The sequence below is a fragment of the Cygnus olor genome, chromosome 1 (genome assembly GCF_009769625.2).
Source record: "Cygnus olor isolate bCygOlo1 chromosome 1, bCygOlo1.pri.v2, whole genome shotgun sequence".
Lineage (NCBI taxonomy): Eukaryota > Metazoa > Chordata > Aves > Anseriformes > Anatidae > Cygnus > Cygnus olor.
In genome coordinates, this window is record NC_049169.1 from 192695745 (window position 1) to 192722426 (window position 26682).

At 37.8% G+C, this 26682-nt stretch overlaps 1 protein-coding gene across 1 annotated transcript in view; it reads left to right on the plus strand.

Moving 5' to 3' along the window:
• Positions 1–26682, plus strand: part of GUCY1A2 (guanylate cyclase 1 soluble subunit alpha 2) — a 161157-nt gene that overhangs the window by 22467 nt on the left and 112008 nt on the right. The window contains exon 4 of the mRNA XM_040544124.1: positions 12203–12921. Within this exon, the coding sequence (XP_040400058.1) occupies positions 12203–12921 (719 nt within the window). The remainder of the gene's footprint in view (positions 1–12202; positions 12922–26682) is intronic.

Genomic DNA, 26682 nt, shown 5'->3' on the forward strand with positions numbered 1-26682 from the left:
GAAAAAATCCTTCTGGATTTTGTATTTGTATATGATTTGCATGTCTATCTTTTCTATCTCAAACTGTTAATCAGACTTGGTACACTCTGTGAAACACCTAACATATTCTAGTTTAGAGATGACTCTGCTTTCCTGTTGGTCAAAGTGCTTTTTCCTTTGTCAAGTGCCTTATCCTGCAAGATGCTAAGGACTGTCAGGGAGGTTCTGAGTGCCTTTTGCTGCTGATCAAAGCCATGGGAAGAGGCTGTGCTTGGCACTTTCCACTTTTGGGTCACTGAGAGAATTAAGAACACATTAAATTGTAAATATATCCAGTATTAGTTATAGAATATTTTGTTTGCATTTTTTAATAACTCAAAGCTAACTCTCAGAAACAAGCGCTGTGAGTGATAAGGCAGGACTAATACAAAATAATGACTTTTCGTAACACCATTTATGTATTAATGCTATTGATAAAACCTGACAAATTAGATATTCAGTACTCACAGCACCATGAAGCAAAACAGTGTTCTAAAAATAGTTATGAATATGTTTTTGTCTTTAGAATGCTTTTAAATCAATATGTTAGTTGTGGTCCCTTAGCATCACTGAGTGATGTTCAGCCTGGTTTTTCAGTGGTTTTCTCACAGTCTATGCATGTCAGGGACAGAACAGACTGAATCACAGTGTAGGAGTAGGAACTAGGCATTACTGTCTTGGGGAATTATTAAAATTGATTTTGTTGAAAATAAGTTCATAGAGATTTACTCTTGGAAAACCTCACATTTTAAAGACCAAATTTGAGTTCAAATTAAAAAAAACAAAAAAAAAAACAAAAAAAAAACCCTCTGTGAGCAAAGCACTAACATAATTTAAAAGCAATACTTTCCTTCTCCCTTATATGGGACAAGAACATAAGGAAATGAGCAGTAAAACCAGCTTCCTCGTTTTAATTGTTAGCTCCTATCACAACAGTAAACAGTTAATGGAGGCTGCATAATTAATTCTCACGTTATTCTTTTGGTTGAATAAGGATTAGTAAGAGATTTTTCTATGTAAGAAGAACATAACCACGTAGATGTGAAATTGGAGCAACTGGCATTCCTGAGACTGGAGACAAGAATGACTCTGACTGTGACAGCAGCTAGTGAATCTGTTGAACCAAATCTGGCTTTCGATTTATTTATATGAGTGGTAACAGGGATTTGCTGTCTAGGGCAGCAAGGAGGTGTTTTCTTAAAGGTGCTTGGCAGCAACTTCATGATCTCTTGCCTTAGATAATTTCAACATGAATCACCTCTCCTGACCCTCTAACTGCCTCTAAAATAGTCATTTAGCATTCCTTATTCATCAGAAGACAGTGAAGGCTGAAGTCATTAGTAAGCCTGGAAGACTGTGAGCAGATGCTTCGCACCATGGTCCTGGTGCTTACACTGCTCACAGCACAGTACTGACTGCATGCTGTACACTCAGTGTGATGTGTGTGGTTTATCATGCATGAATACTGGAATTTTTCTCCTGTCAAGTCGTCACTAAAGTGTGACACTATCTTCCTGCAGTGGATGAGCCTGATTCTTGTCTCCTTGGTAAGTTATTCCTGCTACAAGTCCATAGACATCAATAGAAGTCTTTCTGCTTTAATCCACTGCAATTAAGGGAGCCAAGTCCATCATGCTCAAAAACTGTAAACCATGTTTGATATCAGATCAATGACACAGCTTTCCTTTGTGGTGACAGCTTCCGTGGCTGGAATATTTAATTCTGTATCCTTTTCAAAATAGTCCGGACAGCTTTATGACAAGCTCTGCTTTAATTAATTGGTGCATGTGTAGTTTTTTCAGTGACCTCCATAAGCATATCATCCAAAGGAAAAACAAATATAAATATATTGGAAGCTGGGCAAAAAGAGAAGAGAAATCCTAGTCTTTAAAGGGGGCCATTATAAAGTTTCTAGTCTGAAATAGTATATTTCAAAGAATAAATGCTGGTATGTTTTATCCTGTTGACTCAGATAATGCCTTTAGGAGGCTAGCTGTACGCTGTTCTGAGCAGATTTGTGCTGTTAGTCTGAAATTAATTCAGAAATAATGATAAGAAAAAGATTCCTATGATGAAGTATATTATCTGGATGACTACTGCATTTCTATATTAAGTGACTATAAATTTACACTGAGGTACGTTAGAGAGAAAGAGTGTATCCAAAGAGATTTCTTGTTTGACCTTAGGCAAGTTTTTATTCTTTCTGTGCCTCAATTTCCCATCTGTATAGTGGAGATAACAATTTCTTTTTAATCCTTTAAACCATATGTCAGTGCTGGTTAGATTTTAACGTTCTCAAAGCAAAGATGTTTTCATACCATTTGTACATTCAGCATTTTAAGCAATGATGGCCAAATCTTGTTTGGGACTGTTTTTATCCCCATAATTTAAAATAATTTTATTTCAAGTGAGAGTGCAGCATGCATTTGGACTTATTGCAGCTAGTCAGAGAACAGCAGAGGACTTTCATGGAGCTGCAGATTGAAACTTTGGACACAGGAAAATAAGGATGAAAATGTTTTTAGTAGTTAGTCTGTATAATTCCTACTTAAGAATTTATGTAGGGAATTTTTGTTGTGATAGAAATCCTTCCTGACCTGTCTTCTGCTTATCTGTTGGACAGATATTCTAAGCAGGTATGTGTTACAGAGCTTTGTGAAGCAAGAGAAAAATGCCCATTTTTTTCATTTTTCATCCCCATTGTGTAGTTCTGGTATATCACAATATTATTGAACATCCCAATTGCACAAACTAGATACAACAGCCTTCACCTCATATCCCTGAAGCACTCTTTGCAAACACTGCACGCAATTAATGCAGTCTTTGTGGACATGAACTACACTCTTATTTCAAGCCTTCACAAAGCGAAGGGGAGTTTCATGGAGGGACTTACCTGTTTTCCTTTAAATACCACCAGTATTTCCTTTGGAGCCTCTTTGCAGGAACTGTATAATCTGTCATAACTTTTGATATTAAAGCTAATAGAAAGTAACCTAAATGCATAAATATCTATAAAAATTTGCCATCTTGTGCAAAGTTTACAAAGTGGAAGTAGACGTTCATACCCAGTCCTTAATGACACGGAAGAAATGTTGTCTTTAAAGTCTATTTGCATATTAGAGTACAGTATCTACATTGTATGTACTGCAGCACTGTGCTATATATACTGCATAATTAACACTTTTGCAACACCTTGGGCACAGAGCCTGAAGTTAAAAATGCACTAGTATCAGATAGTTGTTTCAACAAGGAGGCCTGGAGAAATAATTGCAGCTATTCACCTTTTAATTGGTTAAGATACAGAAAAACAGTCTTCCTTTTCTTTTATTCAATATATTAATTTATGCAAAACAATTCTTTTTCATCTATTATAAAAATTTAGCTTCTAAACTCTTAGAACAATAACCTAATTTTCCTTAAAAAATGCACAGCGTAAATCAATGACAGCTACGTCAGCTCCATGCATAGACTTAAATGTATAGCAAAATTTTTTCCTGTTAGACATTTTTAACTTATAGGTTAATTATAATGCTCTCCCTCTTGGTTTTGCTCCTGAGAGTGGTGTGAAGACCTGGCTCCTCTGTCATTTCTAAGTGAATATCTTTTTGGGCATCTTCCATTTGGAGTATGACATGCCATGGAGGCAAGGATTCACAGATGTCCCAGTGATGTATGTGAAATCCTACCCCAGAGCCCTGTCCCATCAGGTAGATAAATCATTCAGCCCCAAGACACTGATGAAGAGGTGGAATCTGTTGTTGGTGCAGGGGTTTAGAGAGCTCTTTCTCTGGGTGAAATTTGCATGTCACCACCAAAGAAGATAGGTGCTGTAGGCAGCTTTATAATGAGTGAATCACTTCATCCCTAAATACATCTGGCAGGTCTGTTCCTTAGTGCAAAGGACATAATTCTATAAAAGTCTTTTGTTCTTCTGTTCAATTTGTCAAAATTGAAGATCTTTGTATCTGAAACTAAGAAAGTTTCAGCTTTTACCCATATTTTCTTGTTACAAAGAAATAAATTCTAGATATTCCTGGTAACTATTTAATAATAATGGTTTGTCATTGCTGAGAAATGATACATTTGAGGAGAAAAGAAATACATTGAAAAGGAGATGCCAGGGCAGATCTCAGCCTACAGTGAGATTAGACCAGATGATGTAACTGGAAACGATAATAGAATCATAGAATCACAGAATGGTTTGGGTTGGAAGAGACCTTAAAAATCATCTCACTCCAACCCCCCTGCCATTGGCAGGGACACCCCCCACCAAACCAGGTTGCTCAAAGCCCCTTCCAATGTGGCCTTGAACACTTCCAGGAATGGGACATCCACAACCTCTCTGGGCAACCTGTGCCAGTGCCTCACCACCCTCACAGTGAAGAATTTCTTTCTTTCTAATCTAAATCTCCCCTCTTTCAGTTTTAAACCATTCCTGTCTTTAGTCTGCCCAAGCAAAGAGTTGCTCTCCATCTTTTTTATAAGCCCCCTTTAAGTAATGAAAGGCCGCAATGAGGTCTCCCCTGAGCCTTCTCTTCTCCAGGCTGAACAGCCCCAGCTCTCTCAGCCTTTCTTCACAGGAGAGGTGCTCCAGCCCTCTGATCATCTTCATGGCCCTCCTCTAGACTCGCTCTAAAAGCCCCACATCCTTCTTGTGCTGGGGGCCCCAGACCTGGACGCAGCACTCCAGGTGGGGCCTCACAAGGGCGGAGCAGAGGGGGACAATCCCCTCGCTCCACCTGCTGGCCACTCCTCTGTTGATGCAGCCCAGGATGGTGTTGGCCTTCTGGGCTGCAAGTGCATACTGCTGGCTCATGTAGAGCCTTTCGTCCACCAGAACCCCCAAGTCCTTCTCTGCGGGGCTGCTCTCAGTTAGTTCTTCTCCTAGTCTGTGCTCCTTTCTGGGATTGCAAGATGGAGAAGGGTTTGGCACAGTGACTGCTCAGCAGGTGCCTGAAAACTGTAAATGCTTATATATTTAAGGTACATAAATTAGTATCAGTTTCCATTTGCTTTCAACTAAGAAGTGCAGATAGTCATTAAAATGCAACTAATTTAGGATACACAGCCTTATTTATAATTAAAGTGGTTGGTTTACAAATGGTGTAAAAGGAAACGTTACATGGCCCAGAGGACTGGCAATACTAATGGATTTTAATAATACTTGGAACTCCATCCTTTGGGGGGTTCTAAGCTATACACACAGGGCTCCTATTATTTAGCAGATGTCACACTACACTGTCAGTGGAAAAGTAGTCTAAACAAAAATCACATAATTTATGTGATTTTAAAACTGAGATGAATACATCTAAATTAGGAAAGAACAAATATTTATATCAAATGGCCTTAGACTTCCCACTCTCAAACCAGAACTATTTATTGTTACAAAGCAGATGAACTAGCAGTAGATAGTGAGCAGTTTCAAGATATGATGTACATTAATATCTTGTAGAAGTCTATTTATAAAGTAGAGGACATTTTGGGCATGACTCATTGACTAACTGTAGGAGTTTGCTGTTATTTTAGCTGCTGTGGGGTATCTGGTGTGGCCTCTGTCAAGCCCTCAAAAATGTGCAGGTCTTATTTAAGTCCTATATCCTGGCAGAAGTAACTATCTATCAGTCCTTTTGTAGATGTCTTGGACGCCTTATGAAGTCTCAAGTAGCACTGGATTTATATATTTAATCAGCTGAATTGATCCCTTTATATATGTGAATAACTATGAAAAACAATTTTGCATTTCACAGGAAATGTTTTTAGATTTCATGGCAATTTTATTCTTTCCAAGAAATGAAGTTCTGCTCCCTATGTGGATTCAATTACATATATATTTAATGCAAAAGCAAATTTAAAACTCATTTTTTATTGCTATTTGATCTCTAGAGTTAACATGAAACAAAATGGTTCTGCCTTACTTTTAGGAATCATCAACATACTGACTGCAATTTTCTTTAGATATACTGTGTGCAAATCGAAGTAGTGAAGTTTCCAGTTCGAGATGGGGGGTATCAAATGATGATTGTCTTGCTTCAGACAGCTTGCTTTTGCCTGCAGGATTGGCTGCTACTGAAAGTGCTGGATAGTGGAAAAAAACCCACAAAACAACATTGCCTGTTCTTTTTAGCTCAGCTGAGCTTCTTGTGTCAGTAGTTTGGAGCAGAATCTTTTACACATAGCCTGAGTACAGGTGATTAGAATGTCACCGAGAGGTGGTAATTATAATGATATTTCTAAGCATAATTTATTAGAGAAGAACCTGAGTTTAACAAAGAAAGAAAACGCCTCATTAAAAATTGGATTAAGCAAGTATTATAAGTGTGAAGAATATTTTTTCACAATAATTCTCATTTTTATTTTATGAAATGTAAGATGTGGGCTCTGTATGGTGTTGTAAGAGAAGTGTAGTACAAATTTTACAGTTGTGTCAAAGGCATACGTAAAGGCATAAGATGATGTTATTGTGTTTATATAAAAGCACTAAAACGGTAGTATGAAAAATACTGTCTGGCTTCCTAGAATGACATAAATTCATCATGATAATCAAGTAAGATCAAAGCCCTTTCTACAGTAATTACATACTGGTACTAGGCTCACTTACAAGCCAAATGATCCATCTAATGTACCTTCAGCATTAGCCTGTACACATCAAAGCCTTTTTTATTGAGAAAATAAATGCTGCTTTTCCTACTGTCTTTAAATTATACCTTGGAATCCTAAACTGCCACCTGGCTTTCTGTCCAAAAGACTGTTTAAAGAAAAGATTATATTCATGCCAAAAATCTGCTAATCCAAAAACATTAGGTTTTTTTTTTTTTTTTTTTTTTTTTTTTTTTTTTCTATAATTAAAGGTGGCAGATTCTGCTTTTGTCCACAGTATGAGTTCTGGACTTTCACTTTGAATTGTTCTATCCCCTTAATATTTGACATTTATATATTCTTAATGGGTATCCCAGGAAAAGGGTATTATTCTATGCCAAAGCTTTCAGATGCTGTCCACTTCACAACCATTGTCTTCATGATTTACCTTAAGGAATAGTTGGATGTCTTGTAATTGCTTCTGTGTGGACTGCAATGGAATTGATTACTTTGACATTTTTATCACATCATTCATCTTCTATTTGTTTCTGAAGAGACTATGATTTGTGATTTCCTTTATGGGAACAGATTTCTATCTAATTTCTCCAGACAGTAATGTACAAATTGCTTAGATATACTACATTAGTTCCTTGGCATTAGTTCCTTGTTGTGACTTCACAGTTTACAGGAACTACTGAAAAGAAAATGAAGAAGGACCTTTTACTAGCATGGTACCCTGGGATGAAGTCATCTATTTTTGCTCCAGTTCAGTGGAATACTTAATTTCTGCTTTGATCCTATGCTTAAAGACTTTGGTCATTTTTGATCTGGCTCACAACTATAAGATCTTTTCTCTAAGTGTCATAGAGCCATAGAATCATAGAATGGTTTGGATTGGAAGGGACCTTAAAGATCATCTAATAAACCACCTTTGAGACACATTTTCAAAGGATAACAACAGACTTTTAGAACTTTTATCATGGGTCTAAAAATAGTTTGTAATAGGGGACCATAGCTGTGCCTTCATTCTAAAGTTGCTTTGCCTTTTAATTTCCTTCTAAAAAGTGTATATTTAATTTCTCTCCACTACGGGCTAGAGTAAAAAATGGCATTTTAAGAGAAAGCAACAAAAAAGAAACTGCTATGGAAAAAAAAAAGTATTAAAGTTCAGAATATGATTTGTCCTCTTGTAGAAGTGGTTTAAGTGGTAGGAACACAGTAGATCACTTTCAAAGAGGAAAGTAAATTAGACTGAAGAATTCGTAGAATTTCATTGAGTATACCAGTAGAAGGCTGGTAAATAGCAGAAGCTCAACATAAGACCAAATGGCTTCAGCTGGGAAACAGAAGAGAGTAATGGGATGAATTTTGGTTTATTTTGTATCACTACTATTAAGTGTCTTGGTGAAAATAAAAGAGACTTTTATTTTATTTTATTTTATTTTATTTTATTTTATTTTATTTTATTTTATTTTATTTTATTTTATTATTTTTTTGCTTACTTAATGATTGCAGGCTTGCACCCATTAGGAAGCCCTATCTGTGTTGATGGGGGCCACCCACAAGGCAATATAGAAGTGCAGTGGCCTCTGTAATTGGAAGTGCTGGGCACACACACAAATCTCAAACCAATATATTTTTTTCTGGGTAGCTGAATATATATATATTTAATTAGAATGCCAGAGTGAAAAAGAAAGAATGAAAATACTAGCTTTTCAGAAAGGGATAGTAAATCATACTGAAAAATACTTTCCATTTTGATGAATGGAAAGTTGACTCACATTTACAGGGCCATCTTCAATGTGAATTACCCACCTGCAAACTTTAAATGAAAACAAAATGAAGATGCACAGAAAGAATATCATGTGAGAAGGGTAAAAAGATTAGACTGTTTATGCAGACGGATAACTTGAAGGTTATAAAGAAGATTATTTTGAAAATTTTATTTGTCTTTTCTTAAAATAAAAGAAAAAAAATCAGGAAATACTGAATATGTTGGAAATGGAAATCATACTGAATGTATGATTCATTTTTTAATGATTTAATTTTTAAAGATCACAATTAGCTTACGGAAGTCTCCAAACATAGTAAAGCATGCACTGTAGAGACAATGAATTCTGTGGATTTTTCTTAAAAAGTGGGATCTTCTATAACAGATAAAATTATCTCTTGACCTAGTAGCTCCCTCCTTTTCACTAAGACAAATATTTACTGTAACAGGAAGGGAGAAGCTTCCTCAAAAACATGTTTGTTCATGATCTTTCAGCAGGTTTCACTTTTTTTTTTTTTTTTTTTTTTTTTTTCTGTAGCGTCTGATACCAGGCACTGCTGGACAATATTTCTGAGCAGCTGCATAGCAGCCTGGTGTACTCTGACGTTTTCTCTCTTCGTAATGATGATCATTTCTATCGTTTCTTGTAGCTAAGCCTATCCAGTCAGTACAGAGAAAGGGGTGGGGGGGAAAATACACAGAAGATACTCAAAAGATTAGGATCATTTTTATTGTACCAAATAAAAAGTTATGATGAAAGATATCTAGAGTTAATGTTTTATGTAAGGTATGTCTGTGCTTCTATTCATCATTTTTTCCAATAGAAGAGTCAGGATTGCTTCACTGAAAATACAGATAAAGTATTTAGTGCAACTTCATACAAGCACAACACTGAAACCAAGAGCAAACAGAAAAAAATAGTTTGTGTTTTCTTGTATAATAGGAATTTAAATAAAGGTTTTGATTTTTAAAAAAATCATCATCCTTCAGGCAAAAATTTACCTCCAATTGGAGAGGCTTAGGGAGAAACTTCCCCAATTGGTAGGTTATACTTGTTTGTTTTAGAAGGTGGTTTGACTTTGTTTAATCTTCTCAGTGTTTCATAGTGTCTATTATTAGAGATAAAATTCCTGGCTAAGACAGACCAGCAGTTTCGTCTGGCTTGGGCATATCCATTTTTCTATTCTGAGCTAATCTAATTTTCTGCTGGTACTGTGTGTAACTGAATTCAGAGCTAAAATGTTTTTAAAAGTAGTGGCACGTCCTCGAGCCAGGTCATTGACATAGGATAATTCATGTTGCTTGGAGTCAGTATGTTACGTCCAGATTGAACAGCCAGTCCTCCAGGGCAGACAACAAGACCAGTCTAAGACAATCAACAAAATCTTAGGCTAAATACTAGGATACAACTCCATTCAATGATAGTAAGACAAGGTTTACATGCGTAGCAGTGAACTGCAGGGTATCAAGTGATCAGTTCTGCATACCCTATTTTCAGTCAGTGGTGCCAGGGCAAGTTATGATTTTATTGTAATGTTATACTTGAAAGACAGCTCCACCTACACTATTGATCTGGCATGTTACATAGGTATGTTCCCATACTTTTGGGGCCTCAGCAGTCTTAAAGCCTTGGGTGCCCCTGCTAAAGTCTTGTGACTGTTCATGTTTACACACATACTTCTAAAGCTATTCAGTTCACTCTACAGAACAGTAAGATTTAACAGCATGTATATGTGTTTGTGTATACGTATGAACATAACTTTTTTATTCCTTGTTATTAATATTCAGTGATGACAATGTTATTGGTATGGGTTAGAATTTAATTCCTTTTGGGTTATAGTGAGCATTTTTAAGGAAGATGTTACACTACTGTTATGCAGATGTAGTGATAATGAATCAGAAGTTGGCACGCTGTCCTCTGAGTCAGGATATTAGGGGGGCATTGTGTACCAGAGGTACTTACTTTTGGCTTAGCTGCAGATTTGACCATCTGTGGTCATAAAAGATCCTGGGAATATTATTGTAATAACTTAGTTTAGTGACCAAATTTGATTATGAGTAATGGCATTCAGATGAACTTTCCCAAATTATTGCTATTACTTCTTTTATAAAATATGCTTTGTCATGCTGTCATGTTGTCCTATTTATATATGTAATTTTATGAATTTTAGTCTGCTATCAATCATGTTGAAGGTCCAAGCAAAACTGTAATTGCAGATTGTTTGCAAAGCCATGGAATGCTCAAATCCCTCGCAAATATTGTTATAACTATGCCTATGCGTATAGGCAGTTCAGACACTGCCTTGAGATGATCAAAGGTTATTGTCTGCAAACAACAGATGAATGACTTCTTCTGTCCCCCTGTTATACCTCTTGGGCATGAAAGTCACTCATTAAACTGTTCTTCCAAATTGCAAAGTCTACAAGCAATCTAAAAAGTGATAAGTTTAGTGATCCACTGGGATCTTATTGATGTTATAAAGCATGCTGAATACATATTAAAATAAAGGTCCTACTGTGCCCTTTGGAGATAAATAATTACTCTTCATTTCTGTTAGAATTCAGGATTGATTTTAAGGTGTTTGACTTGTTCACTACATTGAAAATTAGATTTCAATACACTGGAGGAACTGTATTATTTATCTCTTGTTGAATATTTGTAATTCACATGCAGTTGATTCATATTTCTTTTTCTTCTATCACAGCTTAGTACAACACAAACATACCTGATGAATTTTGTAACTCTGTTATTTGATATAGGGATTGTATCAGATGAGACTTAACATAGCATATCCTTTCTAAAATAAGACTGAGGAAAATGTTTAATAACCATCTCAAAATTATTTTTTTTTCTAGTTTATCTTTAAAAATGTAGATAACAAACTGGAGTAGCATTTGATACACATTTAGATCCAGAGACTTCAATTACAGATATTTCCCCCCTCCTTGTGCAACACCAGCCTTATCACCACTGTAAATCAAACCCTTTTGAATTTCTCTGATGGAGACTTGAAGTGACATTTAGAGCTATCACAGGTCTGTCCCATCTAATAGCAATTTAGAAAGCTCCAAGGGGCAGGGATTTTTCGGAAGGTTGATGAATGTAGATGCCTAAAATAGAAAGGCTTTGCTCTCATTTTTAGGCAACAAAAAAGAAGTAATTATTCCTTTGTATCTTCTGCCAGCGCCCAGTACCTATAATGAGAAAAGTATTCTGTCTGCAGAAAACAACAACAAAACCAACAAAAAACAGCTACTAAAGTGTGAATGAATTGTACAGCTTTACGCTACTTATTGAAAGCCAAAGGCCTGACTTTGCACTTTTGATTGAAAACCAAAGGCCTGAGTCCCAGCAGCTTCTTTTTCAAGCTGGTAAGAGCTAGATGCCTTTCAGAGGCAGTGATGAAAGAGGCTGTAAAAGCAGAAGCCTCATCCATATCTAAGTCAGCCATGGCAGCTATTCACCCTTGGCTGGGTACATTCAGACAATACACTGCTTGTGACACGCAAAAATTAGGGAAATTATACTACATTCTGGTTTTCATCAGGGAAGAGGAGACAGGTAAAAGTATAAACCTCACATATAGCTGGCTAGGACAGGGAGCTGAAACCACAAGGAATTAAAATAGCAAGAAAATACGGCTGCTGGAATGAAGCAGTGTGTTTCAGGCACCCAAGGGTTATTCTTAGCCACTGCAGAAAACAGAGTAGGCAAATATCCGGTGGAAAAGCCATTTTCAATGACTTGGAAAAATACTGGGCAAAATGACAGCAAAGGGAAGATGTGACATGGTAGCAATATTATGCTGTTGACGTGAGTATCTCATTTTCCTATAGGTTTGAAGTTTGAGGAAATGCAAGAAAAATTTGGGGAGGAATTCTTCAATGTCTGCTTTGATGAGAATGAGAGAGTTCTTCGAGCAGTAGGTGGGACCCTTCAAGACTTCTTCAATGGCTTTGATGCTTTGCTGGAGCACATTAGAACTTCATTTGGAAGACAGGCCACCCTGGAATCCCCTTCTTTCCTATGCAAAGAGCTCCCTGATGGCAATCTCATGCTTCATTACTTTCACCCACATCAAATTGTGGGGTTTGCAATGATGGGAATGATAAAGGCAGCAGCAAAGAAGATTTACCGCTTGGAAGTGGAAGTAGAACAGGTCACTAATGACAAGCTATGTTCAGAGGGGACAAACCCAGGTAATTGCAGCTGTTTGACTTTCCTTATCAAAGAACGTGAAAATGCAAATATCACAAAAGCACTTCCACCAGGAACTTCCCAGTCCCCCTTAGACCTGAGGATTAGTATCAGCACCTTCTGCAGAGCATTCCCCTTTCACCTGATGTTTGATCCAAACATGCTTGTTCTTCAGCTTGGAGAAGGTCTAAGGAAGCAGCTCAGATGTGACACTCATAAAACCCTGAAATTCCAGGACTGCTTCGACATAGTTTCTCCTAAGATCAGTGCCACATTTGAACGAGTCCTCCTCAGATTATCTACTCCCTTTGTCATTCGGACCAAACTTGAGGATTCTGGCTCTGAAAGTAAAGACAAGGTAAGAACATTAATTTGGAAGGGCATGTGTATATGTGTGTGAAGGGAGAGGTTATTTGTTCAGAGAGAAGCAGCTCAAGTACTGTGTACTCTGGAAAGCTCACTTATGCTTTCCAAACAGGGCTAAGTGGTATTCCCCAGCAGAGTGAATATTTTCCTAAATTATTTATAAGCTTTGCCTATGAAGTTGTATCAAATCATGACATTGCCATTCAGAAAACTCTGTTTTGTGGACTTACATGGTACAGTTTAAATCAAAAGGGTGAGGAATTTTACAAAATGCCCATATCTAATCCACTCCAGCTATATTATGATAACAATAATAGTTATTAAGCCATTTGCTGGGGAATAGCTTTCACTACGTTTTCTGAAAGACTCTAGCTGCAGGGTTCACACTGTTACTTTATTACATCCTGCTTCCCTGTTTGGAAATGCTGCTTTCCTTTCTGTTTCCTCTTATCTCTCACCCTGCTCTCAAGGGAACCAGAGCTGTAAATGATACCAAGTATCACTTATGCCACTTTTAATGCTTTCCAGTCATTTAAATAAGTATTTGTCCTCCTACTCTGCCTCTTCCCTCAATGCTTTAAAAGAGAGTTACCTAACTAGTGGGCCTTGTGTTGATTTCAATGCATCCCAGGTGAGTTAGATGAGGTCTTCTAGATCTGACCTCCACAAAGACTTGAATGGCATTTGCCTTATTGTGTATCCTTGAATTATGGGAAAACTTTTTGGTGCAAAGCCAGATTCCAGCTTTACCACCAACGCACTTTTACTTTGTTTTTACATTGAAAGCCGATGCTTGGGTGCCCTGGAAATATTGCTGTCCACGTGAAAAAATTATTGATTTTCAAGGTTTTAAAGACTAAGTGCCCAAGAACAGTCAATTTTAATCACACTGGACACTGAGACACCTAAGTTCTGCCTACGGGTGGCTCATAGGCAATTCAGAAGAAGTGGATATGGCTAGAGAGGTTCCACCTTTGTTTTGCGGCCTACATTGGGACAGAGCCAGAATGGCTCCTGTGGTAACTGCATGTTCACTTCTGGTCTCTCTTCAAAATAGAGCACTTCGATCAGCAGTATTTTTTCCATCTTCTCTTTGGCACTGCTCTTCGGCACCAATAAACAAGTTTCTGCTGCATTTCTCCCTGGAAACATGTTCCCCCAAGCGAAGCAAACTAGTGCTTCTCATTTTGTATGAACTGATGTGATTCAACCTGCTTAAAACTGAGGAGTTTATTTTTCAGAATCTGTTCTCAAAATCACCCTAACTTGTAATTACAAAAAGGAAACATTGTTTGAAAAGTGCAAAGGTGTTGGTTCTGAGCTACTTTTTGGCATGGTAATGTCTTTTGAAAGAAGCTTGTGCCATGCTCCTTCCTCCCCTGAGCCATCCCTCTCAGGTGTCTTCTCCTGCCCGTCCCAGCTCTTTGTCAACCTTCTGGTCTCCCACAGTCTGCTGTAGATCACTTTGAAGAGGAAGGAGAAGGTTTCTGGCAGGATGCATGTCTGTGCTAACTCATAGCTTTCCTAATTGCAAGTAAACAAACAGTTTTATACACCTGTGGCTTGCTCCCAGGAGAGGTGGCAGGGAGTGGAGCTTTCTGGAGGTGGGTTTTAGCAGCAGGCTTAGGAAGCAACTCAGATTTCAAAAGCTTCTGTACCATTGAGCTGTGCTGACTTGAGTTCATCCTTGCATCATTTCCATGTTTTGTACCATGTGTATTTACAGGCGAGTCATGCATTGAATCAGCAGTGCCACTCAGGAGAGTGACCCTCTCTATCTTAAAGTCATGTGTAGAGACAATTAAAAGGCAATATCAGTAAAGGAAATCCTTTGTCTGCCAGTAGTTATGAGAAAAATTGTGTATTGAATAGTAAGGTGTAAATAAAAATGTTGATAGCAAGGTGCAGAGGACCTGGGGTAAATGTTGGGCTGCAGGCATGGGAATTAATTTGAGAACATCAGTTTAGAGATATTTTCTTCTGAGTCACTCATTTTATAAGTACTTTCCAAAAGTTTCTGGGAGTAGTTATGCAATTAAACAAAGCTCAGTATGTGATGCATTTTGCTAGATACCTTTTTTTTTCTTTTCATTTTTTTCCCCAAAATGAGAGGTTGCACAGATTCAGAATGGTCATAATTGCCTTGCTTTCATAGATTTTGAGCGGAATGACATGGCAATACCTCGTGCTCAAGTCCTTAATTTTCTCTTGGATAAAAAAAATAAAATAGACTGAGCTTTGGAAACTTCATCCTGTGCTGTTTTCCCAGAGCTCAGGGCACTCAAGAAGCTCATTTTAGAACTTTTCAATACTTGTTTGGAAGCTGAGTGTTGGACCAGTAGGCCAGTGCTGTAAGCCGGGTCACCATAAAAATCGGCAGTAACTGGTTTAGGTATTTCCCTATTTTTCTGTCACACATTTATTCAGTTCTTACTGGAGTTGCATCCCACTTACAGCTATTTATCTTTTTTAGAAAGTTCTGACTCTCCTCTGACCTCAGCAAATCTCAGACTTGGTTACTTTAAATACCAGTTGAAGGGATGCAGCCCAGGTGACTGCTCCAGTTTTTAAGCTGCTCAGATATGTCAGTAGTTCCTCAAGAAGAAAAAAAAAATGTTTCAAAAGGCTTTGTGATGAACACAAGACCTTTCAGCTTCTCTTCAAAGCACTTTTATCTTCATTTCAGTACATAATTTAGATTTTTTTTTCTCAGGTTTGTAGGGAGAAAAACAGAATAACAAAATAGTTTTCATTTAGTTCTGACTCCAGCTCTGCGTTCAGATGAAAGTAAGTCACAGATCGTGATCTTTCCTTAACTCAGCACCTGGAAGACAAATTAAAAAAAACACACCTGTCCTGACTTTCCGGGTGCTTAGTGCTTGTCTCATGTATACAAAGGGTACTTTGATTCACTGTTATTACACAGAATCGCAGAATGGTTAGGTTGGAAGGGAGGTCATGTGTTACAACCCCCAAGGTTTGAACTGCTGAAATAAATGGCTTGGATTGCTAAACCTCTGAGCTATGGCTTGTGAGCTTTTGGGGTGATGGGTTGCGCTTGCTGCTGAGTTGCAAATGCACCTTTGCAGAAGCACAGCCTAAGTTAGTCATTGCAACAAAGAAAGCAACAACAAGAAGGAAGGCTAGGATTTCATCTGATTCTTAGAGGGTTTTGTAAGCAGTGATTTATAAATCATGAATAAAGAGGACAAAGTAAAGATGGCAAATGTTTTCAGGCTTAAAACAGTGATTCCTGCATCTTTTTGTTGTATTCAAAATTTACCCATATATCTTGTTATCAACATTAGTTCACTAAAAAAATAGTTTTTTTTAGAAACATATTTTATTAAATTTCTCACCAATCAGTACTATTTTTTTGCTGTCTTCTAGCAGCTGATTCTGGAGAAAATGCAAACTTCTTCCAGCCTAAAAAAAAAATCTTAAAAAAAAACTTGCAGAATTATGCATGAGAGTTGGGTTTAGCTCCTCAAGGTATTTGATTAATTGTATTGTTTCACTTGTGTAGATGCAATGTTACTCATGGCAAAAAAGTGTTTCTAGTCTTTTAAAGCATCCAACAGCGTTTGTCTGACTTTTCACAACATGTTGTATTTGGCAAGTGCTCCATTAAGAGACTTTTTTTTTTTCTGTTGTAAATTTACTGATGTTTTGTTTCATTGTTCACTGTATTCTAATATTATGAGATAAGAATTTTTAACGCAGTGTCTAAACTCTACTCAGGATTTCACAGAGATATTAAAATGCATCAATATCTCAGCAAAGTTTTATTAATTTTATGTGTCACCAGCTGTTCCTTGGAGCTCTGAGCATTTAAAAGATCCCATTGTTGAAGGGACCAAACAGAAAAATGAACTATCCACCTGAAACACTGTGGACACTATAGCTTTAATCCCAGTTTTCAACACAGTCCATACTTCTGGGTGATAATTCTAATATTTTGATGTTTCTTGGCTGATAATTCAGCCTCCATTATACAATGGACACATTTAAAGGACATGTGAATAGTGAAAATGTTTATTCTGTAAAATAGTAAGCAATTGTATAAATGTATTAGGTCAGCAGTCTCACTGACTTTGCCTGAATTTGCAAGTAAACACCCTTGTAAGTATGTGGAGAGTAACAGAATAAGAACCGAATCATACCAATTAATCCAGAATAAGACAGAATGTGATGGTTTACTTCTTTCTTCCCTTCTTCTCTCCTTCTATTTTGTTGTCTGCAGTGCTCAGGTTACTCACACTGATGCTTTGTTTTTCTTCTAGATCTTATTTTGCTCAAAATTTGCTGTATGAGCACTTGTGACTGTCTTTAGATCGGATTTCCTGGTATACATACAGCTCTTTAGATGTATAAGAACTTATGTGATTGGCCTCTGAGGTTTCCATTTTTCTCATGAAACAAAATTCTTATTGTTGTTTGGTATTTATGATATGGTACTTCCCAGGTGCCAAAGGGAGTATTAGGGCCCTGTTGCTCTACTTGCACTAACATTCTGTTATTTTTCACATTTCACACTAATTTTTACTCACTATCTTTTTGTTTTAAACTGGAGAGCTTCACTTGCATGCAGTCACATTTTCCATGTTATTGTCCCTAAACAACAAGATCACAAATATTGCAGTTTCACCTCTCTAAGGAAACTCGTTCTACACCTCTCTTTCTGGGAGCTATCATTTATTGCAACAATTCAAAATACATTTTTGAATTTTTGCCACCTTCCTGCCTAGCCCTCCTTGGGGCCCTCCTGCCGAGCGGCTGGCTGGTACTCACACAAAGCACAGGGGGTGTCTGCACCCAGGTCTCAGACTAACAGCCCTTTTCCGTCTTTCATATAAGGATACCCATTGGCCTTTGATTTACTGTTAGGGCTGCATACTCTTTAATTCAGAGAACTTGTATAAGAATAAAGCTGGCTCATAAAGCTGTGTTACATAAAGTGGCCAGAATTTTTCTGGCAGAATGTTTTCTATTTGAATATGCCATTTTACTAAAATGACAACTTCCCCAGGAATTCAGAAAAATGTTGTTCTGGAAAATAACATTTTTTTTTTGGTGTGTGCATTAGAATATTTTGTTTAATTATTTTAGACTTAAAATATTTTTTATTAGGAAATGTATTTTTTCATTATAAATTATAACACAACATTTAAAAAATGAAACATTGTTTTTGACAAAAAACATCCTCTGAAAATTATGTATCAGAAGAAGTTCCACATACAACGTATTATTCAGATTTTCAAGAAACACCAACTCTGTAATGATAAAATGTCCAGCAAAATGGAAGCATCAGCTTTTTATAGCTCTACCCATCACGCAGGCTGTCCAAGCAAGCACCTCACCTGTTGTCAGTGGGGAGGAGATGGCTGTGGTAGATGAGCTAGACTGCACCAGCAGGAATTTGTCCCAGTGTACTGTTTTAAATAAATTCATAAATAGATAAAAATAAATCAGTCCAGAGCCAAGATTGTAAATATATATATATATCCAGAAAGTTAGATTCTAAAATGCATAGATAGACATGCAGTAAATGGCCAAAATTTTTAAAATGTTGCTTAACAAAAAACTGTTAATTTTAAAATTTAGGCTGATTCAGTAGAGGTCAGCGGGAATTTCTCCCATTCATTTCCATTGTCCTGTTCAACTATGGAGTAGTTCTAGTCCTTCCACAGTATGAGGAATTACTGTCTTTAGGTCAAGTATTTCCTTTCAGTCACTCAGCTCTATATTTGCTACGTGTGATCAGATCAAAAGTCCATCCAGTCCAGCAACCTGACTCTCAGAGTGACTGTCGGATGATGCTTAATGAAAAAAAATAAGAAAAAGTTCAAGCTTGCAGTGTTCTTTTCTTTAATACACCTTTCCAGCTTTTAGCTCTCCAGGGATGAAAGCACATCCTACTGCAGTGGCATCCAGACAGTGGTGCGTGATAGCTCTCGCAGGACTACTCCTCCATAATTTTCTTTAGCCCCGTTTGAACCAGGGGAAGTTTATAGTGTTGGCTCCCATGGCATCCTGTGGGAGTAAGGTTTGATTTACCAGAAACTATATGAGGATGAGACCTCTCTGGCTGGTGGCACCAGCCACCTTCAGCCAGGTCAGTGGGGACACTGCATGCTGGAAGTCTACTTGCCCATTGCTTCAGCACAGCACTTTCCTTTTGTGTTTGTTGACCATTAGAAAATGTCTGTAAAAAGTAATACTTTTAAAAATCAGGAAGTACTTTGTCCCCTTTTTTTATATTAAGTGTCTATTCTTTATCTGCTACTGTTTATTTATATTCTGGACCAAGTGGATGAAATGAGCAGTCCTGACATTGGGAGACTAATTTAAACACCACCCTGCCCCCCCAATCTTGAACTGTTTTGCTTTTGCTCTATAACAGTGTTTTTCCTCCTCTCCTAATGAAATTCAAATGAAGTCGCCTGAAAGTCATTCTAGCATGAGGGACATCTGTCACTTATGATCTAGAAATTCTAATTTTTCACAGAGCTGATTTCTTCACAGTCAGTCAGCCTTTGACACTTAGCTCCCATTGCTTTGCAGGCTCCTGGAGCTCTCAGAATCAAATTGCATCTTCACTCTCTTCTGAAGCTAATATCCCACCCGTTTACTTGTCAAAATGTGTTTAGACTTTGATGGTTTCCAAGATGAATTGGATTGGCTGTCTTGACAGCTACTAGGGACCATGATGGGTTATGAGAAACAACAGATGACATGACTTTCTTATCTAACTAGTGGCTCTGCATTGGAGAACTTTAATAACACTGTGAAAGTGGCCCAGAGTTTTTAATATTTCTTTTTGAATACAGGCCAATGAAAATGTCATTTTAAAAATGTTTTCAGTGATAGGACTGAAGAAGTATAACTGTCTAAAGATAAAATTCTCCCTTCTCCTTTCCATTAGCTGAAAACTAAAGAAGCTGGTTCGAAATTATTTCTTGGAGTCAAGAGGCTATTAAACCAATTTGACTCCATAGCGAACTCTTCTCTCTTATGATTTGCATTATTTTTTCGTGATAAGGAAACTACTTTTACATGAAAATGACCATCTTTCTCTAATTGATAGAAAGCTTTTGAATGGGTTTCTAAATTACACAGTGTCATAACTGAAAAAAAAACCATTTCATTAATTTTTACATTATATAATCAAAATACTCAGGCACAACTTCATTTGATTTTCAGGAATGCATTTTTTCTACCTGTTTCTTCTAGTGACTAAAATGAATTATTGGTGATTTACAACGTATTTTTATCCTTTCTCTCATTTTCTCATATGAGTTCTAGAGTGACTGTGTTTTTCATGGCATCACAGTCCTCTAATCTGGGTAGGTGTGATGTTAAAAAAAGCAATTTTCCTTGGCATAGTTGAATCAGCGATGTTCAATCACTCCTTACGTTCCTCCATTCTGCCCTGCCTGTTGTAACTGGACAATGTGTGTTGTCAAGCAAAGGCTCCTTTTCCAAGTCTCTTTGCAAAGGCTGAAGTGGCCTTAAATATGTGCAGCCCAGCCAGGCAGACCAGTGCTAGGATGCCTGTGGATTTGCTGCTGTGGGAATGTCCATGCATCACATGTGGGTTTCTAGGATGTGGTAAGACAGAAAAGACAGAAGTTATCTCAGTAACCAATGTATTAGATGTAGGAGTTGTATAAACCACAAAAGTACTGCTTAGAGGGAATACAGGGTTGTGCTGAGATTTTTTCTGCCTGTGCTAGGCTGTCATAGGCAAAAAAAGAATAAAAATAATCCAGAATTCTGTCTTGAGGTTTACTTGATTTTTTGTAGTTTGTCTCAATCATGTGTTTGTGTTTTTTTTTTTAGTCTGCTTTTTATAAGCATGCATATTCATCTTCTCTTCAGCCAGAAATATCTGATATGGTTTCTTCTAAAACGTATATAACAAAAAAAAAAAAAAAATCAGTGTCATTTTGGTTAAAGAAAGTGAAATCAGTTAACCTATAAAACAATATGTATCTTGTTTCTGAAATCAAATTTTGGCTTTTATGAGTGAGGATTTAGAATGAGTATCTGAAAAGAAAATCAAATGTCCTTTTTCCACAGACCCAGGACAAGCATGTGAGATATTCCTAAGACATATTTTTCCCCCTATATTGTTTCAAAACAGAATGAACTTGTTCCTCTTTGTGAGTACAAGCAAATAATAAACATTTATTACTTTCACACCTTGGACAGAGGTAAGCATTTTAAAATTCAATTTCAGGTGAAGAAGCTTTTAAACGTTATGTTGAACACTTTGACCAATACAGTTCCTATCTCCCTTGTGAGAATAATTTATTTTATACTTGACACTGTTTCAAAGAGCTGGAATTGATCTGCTTGTTCACGCTGTACAGCAGCTTTTTGGTAAATATTCTCAGCTGTGGGATCACTAGCAGAACAGGGTCTATGCAGCTCTAACAAGAATATACATGTTATTTCATTTTCATTTTTTACATCACCTTTCTTATTCTTTGAAAATTTAAGGATTGAATCCTTTTTGCCTTAGTCATAGGTCCAAAGACATTGTACTTATAATGGACTTTTGTAAGCATATACTTTGATCTTCATAAAAAAGGATTTTAACAAGTAATTGCTATGTCTTTCCCACAGTATTTTCTTATGAATATGCCAGTGGTTTTAGTAGATCGTTTTTGTGACTGGAGTTGGTAGGATCTGATCATGTCTCAGTATTTCAGTCTAGTACTTCCCTCAAATTTTGAGCTGGTAGCTTTAAAATGTCTGTTCTGATGAAAATATAGCTCTAGTGGATCCTCCTTAAGACTGCATAGGTATTGTTATCAAAGTCTTTAAAAAAGATGGCTTATGTTGACAGGTTACAGAGATAACTGTTCCTGAAAATTCATAAAATAAAAGCTTAAAGTATAAAAATGTTTGGCTTTTGCTGTGTTTGAGAGAATTTGGAGAATGATCCTAAATTTGCAAGGAGTCTATTAATAAATCTGTTCCTTAAGCAGGTATTTTACTGGGCGAAGAATTCAAGTGGCGATAACTTCAGAGACCTATAATAGTGTCTGTTGAAGGGCCAATATGTCAGTCACTTTTTGAGTGTGACCATCCAGACAATTCCTTACCCACAAAGTGGGTCCATCTGTCAAATCCATGTCTCTGCAATTTAGAGACAAGGATATCATGGGGGGCATTGACAAATGCTTTGCACAAGTCCAGGTAGTCAATGTCAGTTGCTCTTCCCCTATCTACCAATGCTGTAACCCACTGCAGAAGGCCACCAGATCTGTCAGGTATGATCTGCCCTTAGTGAAGCCATGTTGGCTGTCACCAGTCACCTCCTTGTTTTCCATGCGTCTTAGCAGAGTTTCCAGAAGGATCTGCTCCATGATCTTGCTGGGCACAGGGGTGAGGGTGACTGGCCTGTAGTTTCCCAAGTCTTCCTTTTTTCCCTTTTTAAAAATGGGAGTTATATTTCTTCTCTTCCAGTCAGTGGGAACTTCACCAGACTGCCACGACTTCTCAGATATGATGGACAGTGGTTTAGCGACTTCCTCTGTCAGTTCCCTCAGGACCACGGATGTATCTCTTCGGGTCCCATGGGCTTGTGCACCTTCAGGTTCCTTAGCTGTCTCAAACCTGATCTTCGCCTACATCATTCTTCAAGTCCCTGCCTTTGCCTTCTGGGGCCCAGGCCATGTGGCTGGAGCTCTTGCTGGTGAAGACTGAGACAAAAAAGTCATTGAGGACCTCAGCCTTCTCCACATCACAGGTGACTAGGTCTCTTGTTTCCTTCCAGAGAGGGCCCACAATTTTTCTAGGCTTCCTTTCATCACCAGTGTACCTATAGAAGCCTTTTTGTTGCCTTTGATGTCCCTGGCCAAATTTAATTCTAGCAGGGCTTTGGCTTTCCCAGCCTGATTCCTGCATGCTCATTGTCTCTGTATTCCTCCCAGGCTGTCTGTCCTTGCTTCCACTCTCTGTAGGCCTCCTTTTCTGTTTGAGTTTGCCCAGGAGCTCCTTGTTCATCCATGCAAGCCTTCTCTATATATTTACTTATGTATAAAAGAGCTTATGCTTTTTTTTTTTTGCTTTATTTTTTTTTTCCAAAACCCTCAGTGCTTTCTGCTTTGTTGCCTAAAAGCTTCCAGCAGAGGGAATGTTTGAATGGGTTACGCCTGGGGATAATTCTCGGCTGCGCTTGCTGTGGCTCTGAGTCATTTGCAGTGCAGGCTTTTGGATGACTCCCTGTTGAAAGTACTTTCTGCCTTCATGGACATTTCACCTGGAAAAAGTCAGGCAAAAGGAGTGGAGAGATCCCCTATTCCCTGAGTTTTATTATGCCAATTAAAGGAGAGCTACCAAAAAAAAAGAATGGGAGAGTCTGTGCTTATTTCAGCTCCACTGAAACCTAAGGGGAAAAATACTAGTGCCTGGCAAATATTAAAGGAGATACTTGGTATTGAAAGAACTTTTTTTTCAATGAATTGCATTTGTTTTTTCATTCTAAAGTAAAAAGGTGCTGTAAAATACTGACTATGGCAATGATGTGAGTGCTGTACAGTATTGTTCAATTTTCACTTGGAAGAAGCATAAAGCATATCATTAAAAGGGCATCAAATTTTCTCGTTCATCTCAGTAGACTGCTGATTCAGTCTGTTTCCTCTTTGCTCATGAAGGCTTCAGATTCAGTTATTGGATAACTTCTGTTCTGTGTCTTGAACATTGAGTTTCTGGCATTTGTTCCTGGGAATATGGGGATAAAATAGTCGAGAATATTTTCTGTCAGCCAAAAAGTGCAGAACTATCTGAGAGGTTTCCTAGCTATGTTCAGCAGCATCAGAGGGTCCTGAAAGGCTTTCAGAGCCATTTTGGGTGATGGGGAACTCCGCAGAGAATTCTGGGGACATGGGAATAACACTGACAAATCCATAAACAGTATTTAAAAATAGCTGACTTATTTGCTCTGATTGTTTTTTCCCATGGTGTCATATAATCATATATGGGCTCACTGACGGTGGTCAACACACAGGGGTATCATATCGGACTAGCAGGACTGGCAGGATCATCCTGTCAGCCTGCCAGTTGTGCTGTCCGGAAATTCAAATTTGTTTTTAGTAGAATATTCTGTGGAACTACTGTAACGACCACAACAAAATAAACCCTACAAATCATTTAGTGCGTGTTGGTGTAGTGAGGTTTGTCAAAGAGTAAAAAGCAAAGAGAAGTGCCAGCAGATGTGGTCAGGATCTCCTGACTCCTAACTGTTAAAATAAATCAAGTTAAAATTCTGATCTAAGTATATTATACTGATACTGTTAGACCAAAATCTGATAGCTTTGTGTGGGATAAGTAAATTTTTACTTCCTGATTTGTCTTACTGGTTTTCATAAGCCTGGTTTCAATACGATTCCTTTGGGAGAAATATTATTTTGAGTAAGGAGACCAAAATACAGTCTTTAATTTGATGTTAAATTGCAGAAAATAAATTTGGTGACTGATCCTACAAATGTATTGAGCATGGAACTCTTTTGGTAACAGAAGCTGTCCATATGGTGTGTTCAGGGAATTAGATTTTTATTTCTAAATAGGAGGCTTTAACTTTGTTAATATTGTATTGTTTTTTTTGTTTGTTTGTTTTTGTTTTTTAGTTTAAAAGAGGTTATTGTAAATAATTTAAAAATTAAAAAACTTCTTTTTCTCTACAAATTCATTTACCACTTAACAAACTGTGACTTAAACAAACCTATAAGCTTTCTTTTTGCGTGTGTTAATTTGATTGACATTTTAAGATTCATTTCTATAGTCACTGCGGAAGTAGAGTTTGTAGTGTTCATTTTGGGAAATGTCCACAAAATACCAATGAATTGACAATAAGAAATGACTAACACATTGTTTTCTACCTATGACAAAGTACAGCTCTTCAAAATTATGAGGTAAATGATTTTTCATCAAATGTTTATTTCTGGATATGTTTTCAGCTTCAAATTGCTATTTGTAGGGCAGCCAAATCCTAGTCTCCTTTCACTGGCAGGATTTACAGTGAAATCATCAAATGCTGTTCTGAGTAACCACTGGGTCAGAATAAAAATTTTGTGTGGAGTCAATGAGAATTTGACCAAGAAATGACTAAGAAAATGAGACAGATCCAAGATATTTTAATCAAAGTAGTTACTTTTTGTTTGCTTGTTAATATTATCTTAATGCAAATATTAATATCTCATTTTACAAAATAATTTTTAAAGTGCTTGTTTACCTTTGAAAATATACACAGAATTAACCTGCAATCTGTCAAGGGAAGCAGACATTGAGCGAGGAGCCTGAGTTCATGAAATGACAATATCTTGCAGAACGTTTGATCTGTTGCCACAGATAAAAATGTCCTTTACAAAATCTTCAGTGACCAAAGCTCTTGATATTAAATCTTCATTCAAAGAAGGTATTGATATGGGGATAGTCTTGCTGGGTGAAACTTTAATGCCCTTTCCTCTTGTGTATTGAACTTTGTGTTGTAAGTATTGTCCAGAAAGGGCATAAGTAACTCCAAAATACCCTGCAGGGTGTTTTCTGGAAAATGTGGATGAGCTCGAACTCTAGCCTGATCCGGCCTGGCCAGCGGTGAGCAAGGAGCCAAGTCACTGCTGCTAGTGCTACTCGATGCCCAAGCCTTGCTGGTGCCAAGGGCTATTTGTGGCTGAGCAGTGCTGCAGCTTTCCCCTGCAGTGGGACAACAAGCCTGTGCAGTGTCAGCAGGAAAGCAACCTCCCAAGGGTCCCTGGGGCATGTAAATTATCCAAAATTCTCCCACAGCATGATCTGCTGGTTTAGAGTTAATGCCATTACAAAAGTTTTGCTGCCTCCACACTGATTACAGAGAAAGGGATGTTGTAGATCTGGATGAACTCTTTTTTCTCATCAGACAGCTCTGTTTCAGAGCTCAGCCTTCTTTGGTATCTCAGCTGAGTGAGGACCACTGCTGCCTGCCTAAATCTTGCAGCAGCATTGTTGCTTTCTCCAATTATTACACAAATGCTTCTGTTCAGCTCTGCCAGTCCCAGCCTTGTTGCAGCTGAGCATTGCTGAAGGAAATCAGTCATCTTCTGTATGAGCAAATAGCTAACTCTACTTCCCTTTAAAAGACAGAGCCGTGATGGAGAATAACTATATGTTGTAGAGTATTCTTATAAATGACTGTATTAATTAGTAAATGATCTGGCTATATGTAAAACAAACGGCACATCTGTCTTGTGCCCTGATGGGACCATGCGCCCTCCTTCTCACCCCTTCTTGTGCTCTCCTCACCTGCACGACCACCTCTGCAGACCAGGATACTGACTTTATTCTTCTTTTGCCATCTGCTCTCCAAATCTAGTCCACCACAACCCCATTTCTAGGTCTGCAGGTGGACCGTGGAGGTCAGACCACATAATCACTGACTGCGTGTTGGCTAGAGAGCTGGGCACTGACAGGAAATGTTCAGAGGCTCTGTGAAGCAATTGTTTGTAGTCTTAATTGTGAGATGCTCCTCGGCATGATTTTGGCTACTGCCAATTAATAATCTCCCAAACTTTTCCTGGGTGAGGGTCAAGAGTTAGCGTGGGCCGGGGACATTTCCCAGGAGGACTCTGCATGTGACCAGTCTGTTTGGAAAGGTGAAGGAGTTCAGTCGTGTGGATCCACGAGTTCCTGCAGAAACACCTGGAAAGACTGGGACCAGCAGCCCACACTCAGATCCTGCAGATGCAAGAGGCAACCTGCTGTTCTG